Here is a 21,229-nt window from a genome sequence, read left to right on the forward strand (position 1 = left end):
CAATAAAAGTTCATTCATCAAAAAGTTTAACTTTTCGATTTCAATTTTACCAAAATGCTATTTTTATTCCGTTTCTATTTCCGTGAACAGAAATTAAAAAAAATAAAATTTGATTCTCGAATGATTATCATGCACAGCCATAATCTGTGTTATTAAGCCAATACAAATTTGATTCTAACGTACAAGGGCTCTTGCAGCTTAATCTTTATGAGTGGCTTAGTCTTTTAATAAATATTTAATTTTGATATTTCAAACCCTAATTTTTTTTTATGTGGTGGGTCTAAATTTAAAAAATCATCCATATTTTAAATCGTAAAAAATAAGCTCTTGATATAGTAGGATTGTAAATTATCTATGCTTCAATCTTGGAGCTTATAAAGCTTTTCACATGAGAGGTTATGCTAGTAAATGATATAATATAAATTAATATAAATCTTTTCATCTAATAATATAGATTTTTTGGTTGAATTGATTATTTTAGAAAGTGTATACCGTATAATACATATTACATACCTGTATTTGTTTTTTTTTTTTTACTTTCTTAAACATTTCATATTAGATTATCATGTGCAGTATGCTAACGAATATGTTAAAATGACTTTGAAACAAATGAAAACATTTGAATCAATTCAATATTTCAATGCAGTAGCTTTTCCTATTAATTTAAAAAACAGGTATATTAATTTATTGAAGTCACATCTATATATATAATGGTAAAATACATGGATGTAACCCCGAAGGGTAGCTAAGTTGGCAGCTGAGCTCCCAAGGGATTGCTTGGTGCAGGGATCAAACTCTGCCTCAAGCAGTTTCTTGAAAAAAATTTGCGGGCCAGAGCTAAAAATCTTCGGTTGGGGGATTAGTCTCGTCCTTTCTCCGGTTGCGAAGCTTAGTGCACCCACTGTTACAATGAGGGGCTAGCCCAAACGGACCGTACCCCGAGGGCATGGTGCCCGGAGAAGGTTGAATGAGGATACCTCCTGGCAATGTACCAAAAAAATAAAATAAAAATACATGGATGTGGATTACCAAAAAAATAAAAAAAAAATACATGGATGTGATGTGTGAATAATCACATGATCATAAGCCGCAATATTAACTACTTCAAATATTTATATCCGCATAGTTGGTTTTGTTGTCATGCAATTAGATTCTAAGATTGACCTACCTAAAAGAAGGAGAGTGAGTTTGATTTTTGAAAGTCGCAACTCCTACAGATTAAACTCAACATTGAATTAATTAGACCTGACCTGTTAAAGCTTCAGACACCGTATCTAAAAAAAATACTTAAAAGTTGTGACACAAGGATTATCTTGAGATTTCCCTAAATTTGCCTTGCTTTTGACTAGACTGGGAAGGTAAATTAGCCAAAATGTACACAAGTTTAAGCACCAGCTAACTATAAAAGACAAAAAAAACTCAAATAACAAAATGATGCTTATAATAACTCTTTTAGATCGCTATCATCTGCAGTTGACTATACACTGCAGACTATCGTTGTCCTCCAAAATGTTTTTATAAAAAGAAGAATCATAAAATCCAAAAAAGTGGAGTCAGTTTTCCAACTATAGGAGATTCAGTTGGCTCTTTTTTAGTCCCATATTTTACCATTTTTTTTTTTTTGGACAAATATTTGACTAAAATTTTGATTTGGTCTCAAATGCTTTTTGTTTTATTTATATCATAAAGTTACTTATTTATTTGTCATCCCCAGCTGGAGGCTACCCAAATTGTTAATGATAAATGTTCATAATGAAACTTCCGAGCAACGGTTCTTTGGGTCAAAATTTGAATAATTATCAAGCTACTCCTCTGAAAGTTAGTCTCATACTGTTATCAAAAAAAAAAAAAAAAAAAAAAAGTTAGTCTCATACTTATACAAGTTTCTTTTTCCACTTAAGTTGTAGGAAATAGAAATACCGACGGACCTGACTTGTCTGATAATCAGATCATGTAATCCGAAAATTAATTACATGGTCTACTTCTCTCTCTTTTTTCTTCATCTCTCTCCTCTTCTTTTTCTCTATCCGGCTCATATGAGCGAGTTCATTGAATATTTGCTCATGTAATCCAAACAAAAATCACCCGTCAAATGCAAAGTGAGACCAAATTAAAACTTAAATAATGTATCTTTTAGGTCCTCAATAAAAATTACAGGGTCCATTTTAATCTCTTAAAAAAAAAAAAGTCAACCTATGATATTTCTTAAATTCAAAATAGACTAAATTCGTCAAAATTATGATCCCTCTAAAATTCAAAGAAGACCCACGTTAATCTCTAAAAAAAACTAACATCGCTTTATTCTGAATTTCAGAGAAACCACAAGTGAAACTTTTTTTTTATAACTAAGATTTAACCCAAAAAATTATTTACTCTTAAAACTTTGATCAAAAGTAGATGTTTAGCCTTTTTTACTTTCTTTTGTGTTTGAAGCACTCAAATCTAATCAAATAATTTTTATTAAAAGTTTTGTCTCTATTCTCTTACTCCACCGTCACAGCGCCTGCTAGCATAGTAACATATCATCCTTAATACTATTCTGCTATCTTATACTATTATTAGGTGCACAACGAAAATATAATAAAGACAACAATTGCATACTATTATTTTTTCTTTTTTTTTATAGTAACCCTAATTACCTCTTTGAGTCAAGTAAAATCCCCTAAATATCCCCACAAACTTCAGTTCTTTGAACCAATTATGTAATTAATTCCGAGTTCGGGACGGATCAGAATTAAGATTTTATACCCCTCCAAATATGGTATTGATGGGGATCGAACCGAGATTCTTCCACCATCTATTCAGCTCTTATACACCAACTGAACTACCACTATTTGATATTACATTCTATTCTATTACAACGTTATAAGAAAGTTTATCAAACAGAATAAAATGCTCCAAATAAACAGGTGCATAAATATTCATCTTATGCTTCAAATTGATGACTACAATTTGACAGAAATAAACAGCTGAAAGCCAAATTGGAAGGTACAACATTTAATTCAGTAATATTGTTAAGGATCGACGATATCTTGAAAATAACATCATTGCTTAAACGTTATGAATAAACAAGAGGAAGAAATCTGATAATTACTATACTAAAGTATTTTACAATTAGAAAGAAGCAAGCTTTTTCCTTGCACCAGCTAAGAACTCTGTTAAACGTATAAGGATTAATATATTGAAACCAAGCAACAAATAACTTCAGTGGCACCTGACACAGCATCAACAAATGAGAAGAGACTTAACCATTTAGATACCAAAATTACAGGCCTGAACGAACTCTAACTCATAGTCAACATACTTTGTCCAAAGTGGCTTGAATTGAGTCATTGCAATGTCTAGCCATGGTTTCATGTTACCATTGAAGTGCACCACTGCTGCATTTGTAATCTCATCCATGCTTATGCTTGGATTATAGCCAAGTCCCAGAACATGCCATGACTTATCCAGTGGCTTTGTTGTTGAGTAATATGTGATTAGACCTGGTGGCAATGTCCCTAATTTCCACAATGTTCGGTTCTCATTCTGCAGCAGCATGAGCATATCACGTTATATATGAATATATTATGGTATAGGCTCAATATTAAAAAATTAAAAACCGAAAATGAAATAAATTGATTAGATTGTGACCATAACATAAATGATTTATTTATGTCCTAGTTTCTCATTATCAGTTTCACAGTCTTACCAGATTCTGCCAGTAATGATACTCTTCTGTGCATTTTTCCCTTCTCCAAGCATCCAAATCAAAGAAATTCATTCCATAAGCCCATGCACAAGCCTTTGGATTGAATTTTGCTTTAATCAAGGGATGTGAGAAATTCATGTACTGTGCATATCTATGGAATGACCCAAAACATGTTTCAACAGCTCCATTCACCTTACCATCCATATCAATCTTCCATAACCCAGTAAGGTCCTTCTGAACTACTATGTCATCATCCAAAAATAAAATTCTATGCAGCTTTGGATACATTTCTGGCAAGTAGAACCTCAAATGGTTCAATATTGACAGATATTTGGGATTTCTAAACTTCATATTTGTTGTGTCCTTTGTAGCATTCTCAAGCTTGTTCTCAAAGTAAAATCTCTGCAGATTGGCAGATTCCAATTGTCGAAGGACCGGCACATACGAAGAATTCAGGAATTTGTAATCCTCAACTGCCTTAACCTCAATGTGTGCACCATTATAATCCTTCAACTTAAACATCACTTGCATTGCTCCAAGATTCATCTTATCAGTAACAACATGAAACACGTGCTTCCATGGTTCTTTCGCATTCTTTGTTGCTGAATTGACCACAACAGATGCCGCAACAACATTATCCGAGAATATGGCATAGTGGTACAAGCTAGGATCTTCAACTTCTGGAGGAGTAGGCTTCCCCTCATCCGAATACTTATCCGGATGTGCAATCCGTTCTTCCATCAACCTCATTGTGAGACAATGCAAGCTCTTTGGAATTGACTTGGCGGCAATCAAGCTTGAGAAAGCACCCTGCTTCTTTGCCTTGGTTAATTGTTCATTCACAGCAAAAATTGTATCCTTCAACTTCTGAATCTTGAGCTGGTTATCAAAGGACTCCTTGGCTTCGCCGATCACCTGGCGTGTTGTTTTAATCCGCTCCTTCACTTCCTTCTCCAATTGGCGAACCACTGATTCATCAATAGGGCCTGCATCATTGCTGAAAAGAGTCCTATACTGAGGTTTGGTCATTAGATCAGAGAAGTTCCGCGATAGTTCCGCGAAAATCCGAACAAGCTTTGAGCTCTCAAGCTTGAGCTTTCTTGCATAAGAAGCATACACAAGAGCCAAAGAGCGATGATCATCAGCTTGCTTACGGATCTGGTCCAATCGAGGCTTAAGGGGATCCGTTTTCAATGCAAGAACGGATCTCCTTATAGACTCGAATCCATGTGCAACACCATCATCAGAACCCTAGTTCAAAAGCACAGCAACATATTAATCTACCTTCATAAAAAAAAATTCCTTACCCATTACTCTTTTTTTTTTTTGTGTTTTTAAAAATAACAAACTTTTTCCTTTCTAGTAACATTTCCATTGAAAATTTCCCAGACTACGAAAAAAAAAAAAACATGTTTGTTTCCTGAGAAAATTAGCCCACATAAGCCTAGTTCAAAGCACAACAACAAAAAATTAATCTAGCTTCATCAAATCTATGAAATTTCCCAGAAAATGAAATACAAATTTTTTCATTTGTAGTAACATTTCCATTTAAAATTTTCCAGACTAGGAAAAAAAACAAACCATGTTTGATTCCCGAGAAAATTAGCACACATCAAACCCTCACCGGATCCGGAGAGAAACAGATCCCGACCCACTAGCACCCAAATAACAAGATCCAAAACCAACCCCACCCCACCATTTTTTTCTTCGAATTAAACTAAACAAGAAACAAAGAAAGACAGAAATCAATAAATTAAAAAAAAAAAACTGTTTGTTTCCCGGGAAAAATCACAAATAGAAAATAAAAATAAAAAAAGGGGAGAGAAAATTAAACGAAGAGAAGTGAAAATGGAAGCTTACCAAGTGGTTTTGTTGATGGGAGGAATAAGAATGGGTAGTGAAGATAAAAGAGAGAGTGAAGAAAATGCAGATGGCAATGGAAACTGTGAAAGAGAAGCTGAAGGTTCGGATCCTGGAGCGTGAAAATCGAGGATTCACCATTTTGGTATCAGAATCAGAAAGAGTGATGATTGATTCACGAGAAGTATCAGCACAGCACTCCCTCACTCTCAACACCCAAAATCATGCACACAGATTTTCTTCTTCACAAAGTGAGAGACAGAGAGAGTATTGAAGGCAAAGATTTAGAGATTTTATAGTTGAGTTTGGCTTGATTAGTTGTGATTTTTGAATGGGCAAGTAAAAGTGAAATAATAATTAATGGTTATTCGTATTTGATAAATTTTAAATGTTTATTGTGTAAAATCATAATAATTAAATAAGTAATATTATTAGTTTTGAAGTGAAGTTTTGTTTAGTTTTATTTGTAATTATTAACAATATATAGGGTGATTATATTTAGGGTTCGCTTTTTCTTCACTGCAAATAAATTATCTGCAATAAGCTCAAATGATTTTTTTATAATTTTAATTTATTTTAGAGTTATTATAGTCTTTATAATTATAATTTTTTAATCTTTCAATCCTAAAACAACGTCGTTTTGGGAATAAATGCAGATAACTTATTTGCAGCCATTGATGAAATTTTTCTGTTATATATTTATTATCATTTTAGGTTTATTATTCTAATTACTTGATTGATTATTTTTAGATCAATTTGAAATTAATAGTTTAAAAATGGAAACAAATCTTTTTGAATATTTTTTTTACTTAATAAGATCATGAAAAAAATCTCTCTTTATTTTTTTAGCTTTAATCTTATTTTTAGAAGGAAAAAATCTTTTTGAATATTTTTTTTTTACAAAATAAGATCATTAAAAAATATAAATATAAATTTTAAATGGGCTTGTAAAATTTAATTGAATCTAATATGAAGAGGTTTGTGTAAAGTCGTTCTATTTATTTTTGTCTTCAGTAAAAAAGGACAAAATTTAATTAAATAGTATTTTATACTTGCACTATTGTTCTTCGATAAAAAATATGATATGCATATTACTTTTATATTTTAATTATTAAAATTTAAAAACTAATAAAATTAAGAAATATATTATACTTTTATTGCTACAAAAAATTGGCATCAACATTTCTTACTATAAAATTCACGTATAAATTACTGATATCTAATAATTAATTGACGTTTATACTTCTAATATATTACATATATATATATAAAAAAAAAAAACTCAAGCGAGCCAAATATTTCAAGATTTCAAACTTTAAAAGTGACTAGAAATTTTGTTTTTTTTCATATTCAATAATCTACCGACATTCCAACTTGTGATATCCGGTATCGTCGGCTCCACTTTTCCAACGTCACTTTCTCCCTTCCAATCCCGCGTTTACTGTCATCTCCGGTCACCAGTCAACTCCCAAATATATATTTTTTTTCAAATTTTTTTTTAAATAACCTTTAGCATATCAATATCTTAAATTATCAAATATTTATTTGTGACTAATAATTTAATAAAGGAAAAATTCCATAAATCCCATAGTTTTTTTTTTTATCACTTACACCCTTTTTTTTTTATCAATTATCGCCTTGTGATTTTTTTTATTATCAAATTTCACCTTTAACACCAGTAATAATTGAGCTAACTTATCCAGTTTATCCTTATTTTATGTTTTGAGTTTTGTCTATTAAAAATAAAATCTGACCTTATAAACAAAAAAATAGTGGCAAAGTCTATATGATTATGACTAAAAAAATAACACGTGGAGAAAAATTTCACTTTAGGCAATTTATAGATAGAGGAAAGATATTCTAACTACCAAAATTTTTTACTACCAACTTATTACCTATCTAATCACCATTAGATTAACATTCTATCTCTCTTCAAAAACTTTTTAACATTCTCTCTCTTTGATCCAATGGTGATGTGATGTGTAGTAAGTTAGTAGTGAGAGTTTTTGGTAGTTAAAATATCCTCACTCTTATAGATATACGTGACAAAATGAAAGAAATTACGTTAACCCAAAAAAAATCAAATAACATTGGCTCCAACATTTATGTGCAAATTAAGGCCTCTTTTATTTTTCTCATCTTATCCACACATTTCAAATTAATATTATATTTTGAGAAATGATTCTTATACGCCATAATTTTTATATGATTTCTTATACTTTTTTATATTCAAAAACAGAAAAAATTGAAATATATATATAGGGATATTTTGACTTTAGAGTAAGACTTACAAGTCTTACTATCCATCTTAACCGTTGAGTTTCGCTCATCTAACAGTTATAGTTTAGGAAGTCATATTAATTAATTAATTATTAATTATACTACAAATGACAACTGTTGATTTTCTTCTATCAACGGCTGAGATAAGGAGTAATATTTTTAAGTCTTATTCTGGAGTCAAAAGAACTCTCCCATATATATATATATATATATATATATAAATATATATATATATATATATATGTATATATATAAGGTTAGGATCATTTTACACCAGTGTAAGTTACACTCTTAATCTTGTCTGCTGATCCCACTTATATCTAATGGTTCAAATTTTTTAGTAATGTGAGTCATTGGATACAAGTGGATCAATGATCAAGATTGAGTGTAAGACTTCTAACTCTTACACCGGTGTAAGAATATCCTATATATATATATATATATATATATATATATATATATATATATATATATATATATATATATTGTAAAGAACCAATTCAACCTAAAAGCTTAAACTATTTAGTGAAGGTCTATCAATGATTTATATACTTCTCTAACACGCACTTCACACGAGAGCCCATTGGCATGAAGGGTGGATAATACGCAAACCCACCTACCTGTGCCAAGAAATTCCACAAGAGAAAGTGGGGCGGTGATGATCAAACTGACACGAGCTGTTGAACTTGCGCAAATTAATAAAATCAGGTTTCTTAAAACTTGTAGTAAAACGTCAAACTGAGTCGTCTCCCAAGGAAATTGCAAGGATTAAAATTGCAGATTAAAAACAGAAAAGAAGAAGAGGGTTTTGTTCGCTTAAATTAAAATAAAAAAGAATGTAAAAAGATGAAATTGAAATTGTACTTTAAACAACCAACCTAAGGTTAGGATCCTAGGACGTCCTTCCTCGGATAAAAAGATACCAAACTTGTGATTAACTTCAATTGAATCAGAATCCTTGTATTCAATTGAGAACCCTCTCTAAGCGGTCGCCTAGCGTTTGATCAAATACGATGTTTCTACTTATACAATCGCAAAGTATTAGCCCGTTTGACTTAAGGTCATAGGGTTAATCAATCTAATCATCAAATCTGATGATTAATCTCTTTCCATAATTGCAATCGCAAATCTCAGATTGAATATCCACAATCGCACGATATCAATCTGAGTTTGGAAGAGAAACGAATCTGATTAAAGGAAAAATACAGATCCTCTAGACTAATCCATGGAATTCATTACCCTTAGGTTGATTAAAGGGTACTTAGTATAGCATGGCTAAGATAAACATAATTCAAAATTAAAAAGAAGAAGGAGAAAAGTTGAAGAAGAAGAACAGAATTGAACTAAAATCTCCAGAGACAATTTGTCGATCGTACAAACTCTCAAACGAAGACTGCCGACAAGTTTCCTAAACGAACCTTTTAAACGCATTCAAATCGGGTTAGGGTTCAACTAATATCTGCCCATAATAATAAAAATTAAAACTAAACAAATGGTTTTGGGCTTAAACAACATTGGGTTCTAATTACAAACTTAAATTAATAAATCTCCAGCAATTAACATCCGCCTTGGCTCTAATTTACACCGTCTTCTTGTTCGAACTGAGCTTTCTTGTCTGCATAGCATTTGTATCCCTTTGAGTTATCTTTAAAACGCAACAAGAACGGAGTCAATTAGATACCTGTGGAGTGAGATATGGTCAAAATACTAAAGTAACGTTAAGTTGGAAATTAATGACGAAAATAAATTAAACCCAATAAACAACCAAAAATCTAATTTAACCAAAAAAACCATTATTTTCATGCCAAATACTCTTAAAATGCTAATCAAGAGTGATAAATAAGTGCAATAAAATATACATTATCACGAACACAGGACACGAGGCTCTGATACCACCAAGTAGATAGACCCTGAAGCTGAATGATGATAAAATAGAGAATGATCAGTTTCACTCTGAGTCATATCAAATTGTTGAACAACACCGCTAAATTTGCCAACACAAGCTCTTGGAGATTGCTTGAGATCATATAGAGACTTGCAGAGAGACGACAAACAAGACCTGACTCCCCCTGAACAATAAATCCATGAGGTTGCTTCATATAAACATCCTCCACAAGATCACCATGAAGAAAATCATTCTTAATATCAAGTTGATAAAGAGGCAAATGGCAGATAGCAGCCATAGCTAAAAAGAAGTAAATAGTAGACATCTTCGCCACAAGAGAAAAAATGTCACCAAAATCCAATCCAAACACTTAAGTGAAATCCTTCATCACCAAGCGAGCTTTAAGACGATCCACTTGACCATCCAGACCAATCTTAACAACATAAATCCAGCGGCAACCAACAACAGTTTTTTGTGATGAAAGATGGACTAGATCCCATATGACATTGTGCTGAAGAGCACTCATTTCATAAATCATAGTCTGTCTCCATCCAAAATGTGAAAGTGCTTCACATGTAGCCTTAGGAATAGACACAAAAGACAAGGAAGAAAGACATGCAAAATATGATGGAGATAGATGATGATAACTTATATTAACTAAATACCGGCCCATAGGGCGGGTCTCTTGGGTACCTTTTCGGAGAGCAATGAGAAGGTCACTAGTAAAAGGTGGGACCGAAGCCGAGGGAGGAGATGCAGGCAAATGAGAACCCACAAAAATATAAGGTGAAACATGCTGTAAATCATCAAGAGAAGAGTTGACGGAAGGAAGGTCAGACAAAGGGACATGAAGAAGCAGAAGGTATTCAAAGGTGTCGATAGGGAGAGATGACTGATCAGGGTTTGCAGGAGCAATAATGGAGCCAAAAAATGGGACTGGTTCAAAGAAGGAGACCTCTGCCGAGATAAAGTATCCATGTATAGTCGAAGAGTAGCAACGGTAACCCTTTTGAGATCGAGGATAACCTAGAAAAACAAATTTACGAGACTTAAGAACTAGTTTATCCAAGCCTGAACCAAGATGATGAACAAAACACATAGAACCAAAGACATGTGGGGTTAAAAGGTATAAAGGTTGATGAAGGAGCAAAATAGAGTGAGATACCTGGTTAAGAAGTACCGAAGAGGGTATATGATTAATGAGATAGCATACAGTGAGAATAACATCACCCCAAAATTTATAGGAAACATTTCCATCAATTAATAGTGCACGAGTAGTCTCAACAAGGTAACGATTTTTGCATTTGGCTGTACCAGGAATACCAAAATGAGTTTTGATTTCATTATAAAAAAATTTAAAAACAGAAAATGACTCAAAACAATTTTTCATTAAAAATAACCAAGTACATATGAAATAATCATCAATAAATATAACAAAATAGTTAAACCCTAAAGTATAAGGATAATGACTAGACCCCCAAATATCAGAGTGGACCATAGAAAAAAAGAGACAAAGCTTGACGACTAAGATAACTTGGAAACGTAGTACGAGTATGTTTCCCAAACTGATAAGACTCATAATGTAAAATAGAAAGAAACGATAATGGGGAACCATATTCTAAAGCTTGGCAAGACTTGGAAGACCCAAACGAGTATGTATAGTGAGAGGTGAATCCACAGTAGAGCATGCTGAAGAAGAAGGAAAACTTTGATAGAGGCTATGAGACTCACATCCTTTGGTAATCTCTTTTCCCGAACTCCGATCTTGCAAAATGGCAGAAGTTTTAGTAAAAGAAACCACACAATCAATAGATTTGGTCAAACGACCAATGCAAAGTAAGTTAAAAGGAGAATCTAGAACATAAAGAACATGATCCAGCGATAAATTAAGGAAGAGAAGAACCGTGTCGATCCCACGGGATTAAATCAAAGAGCCATTGGCCATAGTAATAATAGGAAAGGAACCAGTGGTACAAAGAGAGGTGAATAAGGACTTATTACTAGAAATATGATCAAAAGCCCCAAAATGAAGAGTCCAAGGGTCTAGAGGTTATAACTGAGAGATCCCAGCAAAAAAAGTATTAGTTGGCGCAATGGAGGCAATATTACCACTGATTGCTTCTCAGACAACCAATTCACGAATTCATTAAGAAGAGCTGCAGGAGCTTGTGTAGCAGAAGTTAGCTCTGGATCAGCAACACTATATGAGCTTGAGTAACACGAGCACTATGAGGTGGCTTGCCATGGAGCTTCCAACAACGGTCAACAATATGATTGGTCTGACGACAATGAGTGCATAGTAGCCGACCCTTAGAGGGTTTATGTCCATGACCAGAGCCATGAGCAGCAAAGGCAGAAGATTCAAAGGTGTCAATCGAAGAGACATAGTGCATAACAGGTGATGTTGATGTAAAGGGCTTAGGTGGAATCCTAAGCAATGTAGACATCACAAAATCTAGTGTAGGAACAGTAGCAGATCCCGAAATTTGATCCCGATTTGAAGACAAATGGGAAGGTAAATCATATAGAATCAATAGCATAAAAAGAGTACTATGTTGCTTTCGCTCCTTATCAACATCACTTGTAACGACTTGAAATTAAAAATTAAAACAACGGAGTCACCACCAATTTTATTTGATCTGGAAAAATTGGAAAACTTTTTATTACAAATTGGTCTTTAAAATTATAGATCAAAGGTTCTGGAGTTTAATTATGCACAGGGAAAGCTGGAAACTTAATCTCACTGCACCCTTGACACATCCGTTTAAAAATGATTACCTTAAATTAATTGTGCGAATTATTAATAGCTTTTAAAAATATTTGTTTTGCCCCTTGAAACATAAATATGATTATTTAGTAAGAAGAGAAATAATTTATTAAACTTTATTTTAACTTGATGGGAAAAGTTTCATTCCGACATATCCTTCGGTGTAGTGAGGAATTCAAAGCTACGTCGTTCTTTTTGTTTGCGTGATGATTATTTAAATTTTAAATTTAGAAGTTTTAGATTACCAAGCTATCACAACTAAAATAATCTGAAATGATAATTGCAGAATTAACAAATTGTCTCAACTCAGCTAATCCTTTATTTTGAAAAATAAGTAAATTTTATTTTCGCTTGACGGAAAGAGTTCTGCTCCGACGTATCCTTCAGTGCTGTGAGGAATTCAAAGCTACATCGTTCTCTAAAAATATTTGTGTACTAGTTGATTTTAAATTTTGAAAATAATTTTAAAGAAATTCATTTTAAAGGCTTCAGATTATCAAGTTGTCACAACTAAAATAACCCGAAAAATACTACGAGATTAACAAGTCGTCGCGGCTAAATTAATCCTAATTAGGAAAAATAAATAAATTAATACAAAACAATAATTTAAAACTAGCTTGGGTTATCAAGTTGTCATAGCCAAAATGACCCAAAAAGACTAACAAGTTGTCAGGCAAAATTAATCCCTAATTAAGTTTCTAAACTACATAAGAAAAATTCTAATAAAACATATAAAGAGCATAAAAAGATAGACAATTATAAACTAATAAAGCAAATAAAGAGCATGAAAAAGCATACAAAAATAGATAATTATTAACTAAAGGACAAGGTAACAAGCTTACCTCAAAGACGACAAAACTTGGTGTACGGAGTCAAGTTGTGGAGAACAGCCTCAACTCAACAAGCTTGATGCCCTAAAAATGTACTATGAGGTTAACAAGCCGTTACAGCTAAATTAACAAATCCCCTAATTATACTCAAAAACGAAATTTTTACTATGACATTAGCTTAATTTTTATCCCAAGCCCAAGTATCTTTAAAAAACATTACTATGACACAAGTTTTAATATAAAGCGCAAGTGTCTTTTTTAACTCTTAGAAGAGTCTTTTTTGTGTTTTTTTGTTTGGTTCTCTCCAAGTGTGTGTTGGAAGGAAGGGGAATAAGCTCTTTATATAGAGGGAAGGGAGGAGGAAGGAATGAGAAGTATGCAATGTGGGACTTCTTAAGAAAGCTATTTTTTCAATGTGGACATCCATTTTTCAACAACCATATCTCACACCAGAGTACTTAGCTAGAAAATCGATACGGTCATATTGAAGTATCATATGAGAGAAATACGCCGACCAAACTTGAGGATGATCTAACGGTTCAATTGAGAGAAATAGGTCTTGGAAAATTGCTACCCAAAATAGTGTGGTGGTCTCAAAAATGAACAACCCTCTTTCGACATTTATATCTCACACCAGATAACTCAGTTCAGAAATCCGTCTAGGCAAACTATAGTATTAGATGAGAGGAACATGCTGACAAAATTTGAGAACGATCCAACGGTTCATTTGGGAGAAATGACCCTCACAAAATCGCTGCTTGCTGCAGAAACGTCCAAGAGAACAGTTCCGGTTTTGAATTTTCTGGGAATGATATAGACATCGAATCAAGAAATCCACCGGTCGATATGAAGGACAATGAGTCAAGATCTTGCTAAATAAATTTTAGCTCGATTAGACGATGGATAAAGGAGATATTGCGACTAGAACAAGTCCTACTCAAAGTTTTTTTTTCTTCTGAAATGGTCCCCTTCCCCTTTCCATCTTTTTTGACTACTATCTTCCTTTTTTCCTTATTGAAGGACAAAAATATGTGTGCATAACTTAAATTTTTTCTCTTTTTTTATTTTTTATTTTTTGTTTTTGTCATTTTTAAACATTTGGGACAAACTTGGGTGTTCTCATCACTAGTAAAGGGCAAAAGTTCATTGAGATCATGAAGAAAATTTTGAGCTTTTCCCAAGTACTCAAACATAGAACAACCAAAATCATGAACGCAAAAGGTAGACATCAATTTTTGACACACACCATAGAGTCGCTATGTGTCATTTGTGTACAAAGTCTTTGCCTGACTACAAATAGCCTCACAAGTATTTGCAGGCCGAAAAATCTACTTAATGGAACGATTTGATGAGACTGCATAACTGAGCATCAACCATCTTCCATCGTGTGCGCTCATTTGTCACAAAAGATTCAGTCTTAGTAGTGAGATGAGAAGTATAATTCTGCCCATGCAACCAAAGTTGCATATTTGACGACCAAGAATCATAGTTCGACTCATACAATTTATCCAAACTCAGCGGAGCCCAGTTTGAGTCCCATAAACAGAAAATGTAGGAGAATCCATAATTATCTAAATAAAAAGAGAACAAAAAAATAAAAAATGTCAAGTCACAAAACTAACCGGAAGGAGTGAGTTCTGTGCATCCCCAAAAAAGATGTCGAAACACCAAAAAAAGACCAGATCCAGAATCGTCTCAGGGAGAGGAGAAGAACACAACTAGTCACCTCCAAAAAAGCTCCTCCACACACCGGCTGCCTGAAAGGAGACGTGTTTCTTCCACACGCATGTGAGGGCGCATGCTTAATGGGATCGAGAAGAAACTTGGACGAACAGGATTGCGCGTAGGAGACGATCACAACAATATATGGCTCACCTAGAAAAGTCATAGGAAAAGCGTGGTCAATGGTGAAGGAAGAACGGTTCTGATGGACGTTTTCGAAGAGACACAGAGACGATCCAAGGAGGAGAGAGATTTCCCAAAATTGACAAGAAGAAAATATTCGGAGAAAAAAAAATTAAAAATCCAAATAACAGTGGGTTCACCGAAAAAGGAAAGGAAAATGGATCAAGGTTCCTCTCGTTAGGCCCATCAATGTTTTATATACTTCTCTAACATATATATATATATATATATATATATATATATATATATATATATATATAAAACCTAAAAATATAGTATAAAATTATAAGAAAATAATATAAGTGACATGTAAATAATATTATTATAATAACATAAAAAGAAGAGTAAAGACCCTTTTTGATCCTTAAGAAAAAACACGGTCCCCACTTTAGTCCCTTACAAAAATAAATTAGTCAGTTAGTCCCTAACAAATTCAAGGTGGACCCATTTTAGTTCTTTTGAGGGACTAATATGGGTCGTTTTTGAATTTGTGAGGGACCACGATTTTAACTAAATGGGTCCACTTTGAATTTGTTAGGGACTAACTGATTAATTTATTTTTGTAAGGGACTAAAGTGGGGACCATACTTTTTGTTAGGGACTAAAAAGAGTATTTACTCTAAACAGAATAAAACAGTAGCTGCTTGCGGAACAATGAGGGATTGGTTTAGGAATAATAAAAGAAAGATCTATCTATTTAAGGTGATTACATTCAAAATTTTGAATATTAACCTTTTTTTGTTATTTTTTTCTAGGGATGCTCTGTCCATTTTGTGAAAGTTTGAAAGAGGTAGGATACATGATTTTTCTTTATGTCTTTGTAATGAAGCTAAATAGTTATTAGTGTAGATACAAGGTATATTTTGATGATAACAAAGTGGCAAAAAAGAACAAGAAGAGCATTAATCAAGAGCAAAAAAAATCAACCATATATGGATATTGAAGATGTATGATGTAGCCACAAAAGAAGAATAATGACATATCAAAGTGGCAAGATCATTGGACAAGAGCAGCAAGAAATAATTAGAAGATCAACACTAAGGTCAAATACAACAATTATGAATAACATCTAAAAGAAGCTCAATATCACAACCATGATGAAAAATGATCATAATAAAAAAATGCCAAACATTATCTTATCCAACAAGTCAAAGCTTCAATTTCAAGTGAGGATCAAGATCCAAGAATCAACACAAGAAGCTATGTCCAATTCCTTATTAGAATACACTTTTAGGACTTAGATACGATATGTAAGGGTATATGGTAGAGTGCTTTGCATGAACTCAAATCCTTTCTCAAAGTAAACTTCTTTTCATACATGCATCATCCATGGTTTTATATACTCGAAAGAAATAGAAAAATTCATGGAAAATATCGTTGACATATTTTATAACTTCAAAATATATTTATCAACTCAAGATTAAGTGGTTGGAAGCAAGTTGAAATGCATTTAAACTTAAAATTGCTGCATAATTTGGTTTGTATCTTCCAGACAATTTTTTGTATCAAAGATGATGGATTTAGATCTTGTGTTCCTCCTAGAAGTTTTAGATATCTCCTTTATCTTTCTAAAGAGACTAAGATCACATCAATCGATAAGTATAGCTCAAGTTATATCCAAAATATAAAACAGTGTTTTTGCGATCAAGTTGCACGATTACTTGATAAGTAATTGATACTCTCATAAAGTAATCAATTACTTTATGTCCAGAAAGTGTTCTAACGGCTATAAATGGCTAGTTTTGGGTATAATCACTATATAAACATTCCCAAGAATCCAGAACCTATTGGGCATCATTCCTACACATCTTAAGCATACTTTGAGAGATTCTACACTATCATTTACATATTCTTATATATCTTTCAAAGATTATATATATTTGAGCTTATATCTTGAAAATGCATATACTCATGCTTTAAGTTGTATTATCTATACTTTAAGAGTGTAAATCTTTATTAGAACACTTTTCTTGTAGACTTAAGTTGAAAGGGTTGTGAGATCCATTACGTTTGAAAGGTAGCCAAATACCTAGAAAAATCTGGAGAGAATTGTAAGATTGTCAAGTACTTGTAAACTTGGTGGTTGTAAGGTATCCAAGAACCCGAAGTCTTGAAAGATTGTAGTGGTTTGTCAAGTACCTTTGGAGCTTGACCATTAGTGAAATATTTGATCGAGCGGCTTCAATATGGACGTAGGTAGGTCACAAGTGGTGGTAACTGAACTAAGATATATCATGTTTACAATTTTCTAAACTCTAAACTCTTTATTACTAGAATTTTAATTATTTTTTTTGATATCTTGTATGTTCTAACATATGTTCTATATTTGTGATATATTATATGTTATGAATTGTTTGAATGTATTGATTAGCTTTTCATATATCAAAGTTTGCATAAAATTGTAATTTAGAAATAAGAAAGAGGGTTTTGGTGAAAATTTTGTAATACTCAATTCATCTCTCTTGAGTATGGAATAACAACTGATACCCTAAATCTTTATATTAGATTAATTAGTAATTTTTTATACAAGTAAAATATGGGTAAAATGGACAAGTAAGTCCAATTACTAACGATGTTAAATGTAGACTTAGATGAAAAAAATCACAGGGGATAATTGGTAAGAAAAAAAGCATAGAGGTGTAATTGACATAAGAGTAAATCACAGAAAAATTTATGAATTTTTCCCGTTAATAAATACTTAAAGTTCATCAAAACTTATCTTCTAAAACGTAGGGTTGATAAATATTAGTTAAAAATAATTTATACTATGAATAATACATTATGAATTAATTAATTTTTTAATAAATGATCATCGCTAGCATTTAAATTTTTTTGTTATAAGAAGTTCAAATCTTTGAATAGACCAAACGTTGAGGCTGAAGAAATAAACAAACTTGAGTTCAGTAATTGATGATCTTGTACAATGCTAGGAATAGTTTAAATATTAAGATTAATTTCACATTTAACAAAAGTAGGTTTATCCGTGCCATGTTTTTGAGTCCACACTTAAAAAGAGTTGTTTGGTAAAAGGATAAATTTTAGATTCTTAAGAAACTCACATTGGGAATCCTGGTTACCTACGTTTGATGCAAGAATTTTTAAATTTTTTTTAAAAAAAATTAGATTTCTGGAAATTAAAATTGTGAATAAGAATCCGATGAAATAATACCACTAGGTGGATGGTGTTCTTGGATTCCCATCTAGTGAATTTTTTTTACATAATTTATAGGACATAAATAATCCTGCTTTAATATTTTCATAACTAAAATACACTCTTTTGTTAAAGCTCTAGCCGTGATACTCTTCACAAAATTGTGGTTTCTTTTCTTCCTTTTCACAAAGCCTTTATTGTGTTCCTCTATGCTTCACTCCGCTCCGCTCTGGTGACCCCAGCACCGTGTTTGACCCTTCTGTGGGATATCAGAAATATTTTTCAAAAATTCATCAAATGTTAATTTTGTAAAATGAGCCCATATTCCCAAGAATTGTTGACAATCAACCAAATATAGAATCAAGAAAGTTGAGCCAACATTCCTAGGAATATTTTGACTTATCAAATAACTTTTTGGTAATATTCCTATCCTAGCATATTCTCAGGAATAATGATTCTCATAAACAAATTTTTTTTCCCTCTACCAAACACCTCTTTAAATTAAAAAGGAAAAAACCCTATGCAAAATTGATCATCTAACATCTAATCCACACACTACTTTAAAGATATAAAGTTGATACTTTTTCTATTTCAAAATACTTGTTAAGACAACAGATTTATATGAAATTTTAAAGACTCAGACGATTCTTCAATTTAAAAATATTTATTGTTTAATGTATCCATGCCTTGCCTGGGAGAGATTAGTTTTAACTATAACATATCTTCATAGAATGAAATATAGTAGTGAATTAGATAATATTTTCAGCCAAAAGGGGTGTTACACTTGGTAACAATATAGTGTCTTAAATGATTGAGGCACATGTTTGATCCTTAAAAAAATGGCTAGAGATAATTGAGTGGAGATACCTCTTAAATTTATAGAAAAATAAAATAAAATATTTTCAATATTTTCATAATACTGATAAAAGAAATAACTTAATTGATTATATTCATTACCCATCTCTTATAATTAATATATCTAAATTCACATTTTTCTACTTCATTTTAATAAAAAATATGTATGGTGACTATTACAAAAAAATAAATAAAAAAATATGGTAACTAAATGGAGCATGGCCAGAATTATGGGCCTTGTTTCTTTTCAGTCCTGTGCTCTGTGTCGGTGGAGTGATGAGAGACCTGTTTCGTTTACATTTTTGACTAGGTCAAATCACGGTTAATATATAAAATAGCTTTGTATATCTGATAAGTAAAAATAATTTTAGGTAGAGAATCATAAATTTTTTCATAAATTTTTTCAAAACATATTATATTTACATTTTAAAAGATTTTATTTTATTATTTAAAGAAAATTAATCATTCTAAATTTACTTTTAAAATATCATTCTTAAATAGAAATTAATTTCTTAATATGAATTATTTTAACTAAATTTTCAAAATCGAATCTATTAAAATATAAAAATAATATACACACTATTCTTATTATAAAATAGAACTACAAAGGCTTAAAGAATTTTATCTAAAATTTTCCCTTTTAATAAAATTTTACAATGATGAGAATTTTAATCCTCAAAAAGTTTTTATAAAGAGAGCAGCTCAATACTTCCTGCCATGATTAATCTTTAAAAAATGGATTTGATGTCTTGAACAGTTTTAAAAAATGAATTTTTGATACATAAATTCTTGGTGTGTCATTCTCACTTCTCAGTTGTCTACCAACAGTTGTTTTTGACTTCTATTTTGGGTTGGCATCTTATCACCAATTGGCATGCAAATCTGTTTCAACCTATTTAATATGAAATTCCGTCCAATTACTCAAATAGTCAAATCAGGTACGGCACCAATATAACTAAAATAATAATAATAAATAAATACGGCCGGATAAGAATATACGAAAACTTCAAAAATTTACATATAATTTTTCTGTCAATCACTTATTTTAAGACAGGTAAAATCAGATTAGTTAAGTTTTTATGGTTTTAAAGATTAGTTTAGATGAAAAAATCATAGAGAATATGTGATTAAAGAAAAATATAAGAGAATAAGTAATTTAAAGTAAAATTATAAGTGATTTTTGAACTTTTCCCAAATAAATAATATAATTGAATGGAAAGTCAAGTGCTAAAAATAAAAGACAAAATGAGTGTCATTTTAAAGGATTTAAACTTGTGTCATTTTAAGTGAGAGAAATAGATAGATAAATGGGAAGAGAGTGGACCAAAAAATATAAAGGTGCGGGTTTCACATCTTTGTGAGAGTGAAATGATACAAGTTGTGTCATTTAAAAGAACAAACACTTCGCAAAAATAAAATCTACTAGATTATAACGGGTAGTTGAAAAGGAATATAATAACTATATATTTGTATGTAATAACATATAATAATAAAGAATTCTATAATAAATTATAAGGATTCATTTTTTTTTAAAGTTATTTTAGACAACTTTATCAATGTTCACGTAAACGACGTCGTTTTGGGACAGAAATTATGGTGTATTTATAATTTTAATTATTTCAGGGTTATAATAGTTTTTATTATTTAATTTTTTAACCTCAAAATGATGTTATTTCGGTGAACATTAGACACAATTATCTAAAGTAACATTAGATACTTTTTTGCTAAATAATAATTTGGGGCAAAATCATTTTATGATAGTGTAAATTATAATTTTAATCTTAAATCGTGGATCCTTATATATCTAACAGTTCTCATTTATAACTCATATGAACCTTAAATTGAAGACTGGAAATAAGCACGAAACTTATTTTTATACCGGTGTAAACTAATTTGTCCATCTTAATTTTAATATATCAACAAAGGAATATAGGAGCGTGTGCAACGACATGTTCACAACCAAGCACCGGTGACTCGGATGGTGGTTTGCTATCGGATGGTGATA

The 21,229-nt window shown here is 31.7% G+C and overlaps 1 protein-coding gene across 1 annotated transcript; it reads right to left on the reverse strand.

The window, feature by feature from the left end:
- Nucleotides 1-3,000: 3,000 nt before the first annotated feature.
- Nucleotides 3,001-5,788, reverse strand: LOC133293714 (galacturonosyltransferase 8). The gene is made up of 3 exons (XM_061492314.1): nucleotides 5,552-5,788; nucleotides 3,692-4,942; nucleotides 3,001-3,528 (listed from the first exon to the last, which is right to left on the reverse strand). The coding sequence occupies exons 1-3, from the start codon at nucleotides 5,690-5,692 to the stop codon at nucleotides 3,253-3,255; spliced, it is 1,668 nt and encodes a 555-aa protein (XP_061348298.1). The 5' UTR covers nucleotides 5,693-5,788; the 3' UTR covers nucleotides 3,001-3,252.
- Between the last annotated feature and the right edge of the window lie 15,441 nt (nucleotides 5,789-21,229).

Source organism: Gastrolobium bilobum, unplaced genomic scaffold (genome assembly GCF_033153095.1).
Source record: "Gastrolobium bilobum isolate Gb01-03AN ecotype WA unplaced genomic scaffold, APGP_CSIRO_Gbil_v1 utg26785, whole genome shotgun sequence".
Classification (NCBI taxonomy): Eukaryota; Viridiplantae; Streptophyta; class Magnoliopsida; order Fabales; family Fabaceae; genus Gastrolobium; species Gastrolobium bilobum.

What these genes read in the sequence shown, in the direction of transcription:
- LOC133293714 (XM_061492314.1), bottom strand. Translation starts at nt 5,692, where the DNA reads ATGGTGAATCCTCGATTTTCACGCTCCAGGATCCGAACCTTCAGCTTC. An exon ending in CCCATCAACAAAACCACTTG is followed by an intron (nt 4,943 to 5,551) that starts GTAAGCTTCCAT and finishes CTTTTGAACTAG; the next exon opens with GGTTCTGATGATGGTGTTGC. An exon ending in ATCATTACTGGCAGAATCTG is followed by an intron (nt 3,529 to 3,691) that starts GTAAGACTGTGA and finishes ATGCTGCTGCAG; the next exon opens with AATGAGAACCGAACATTGTG.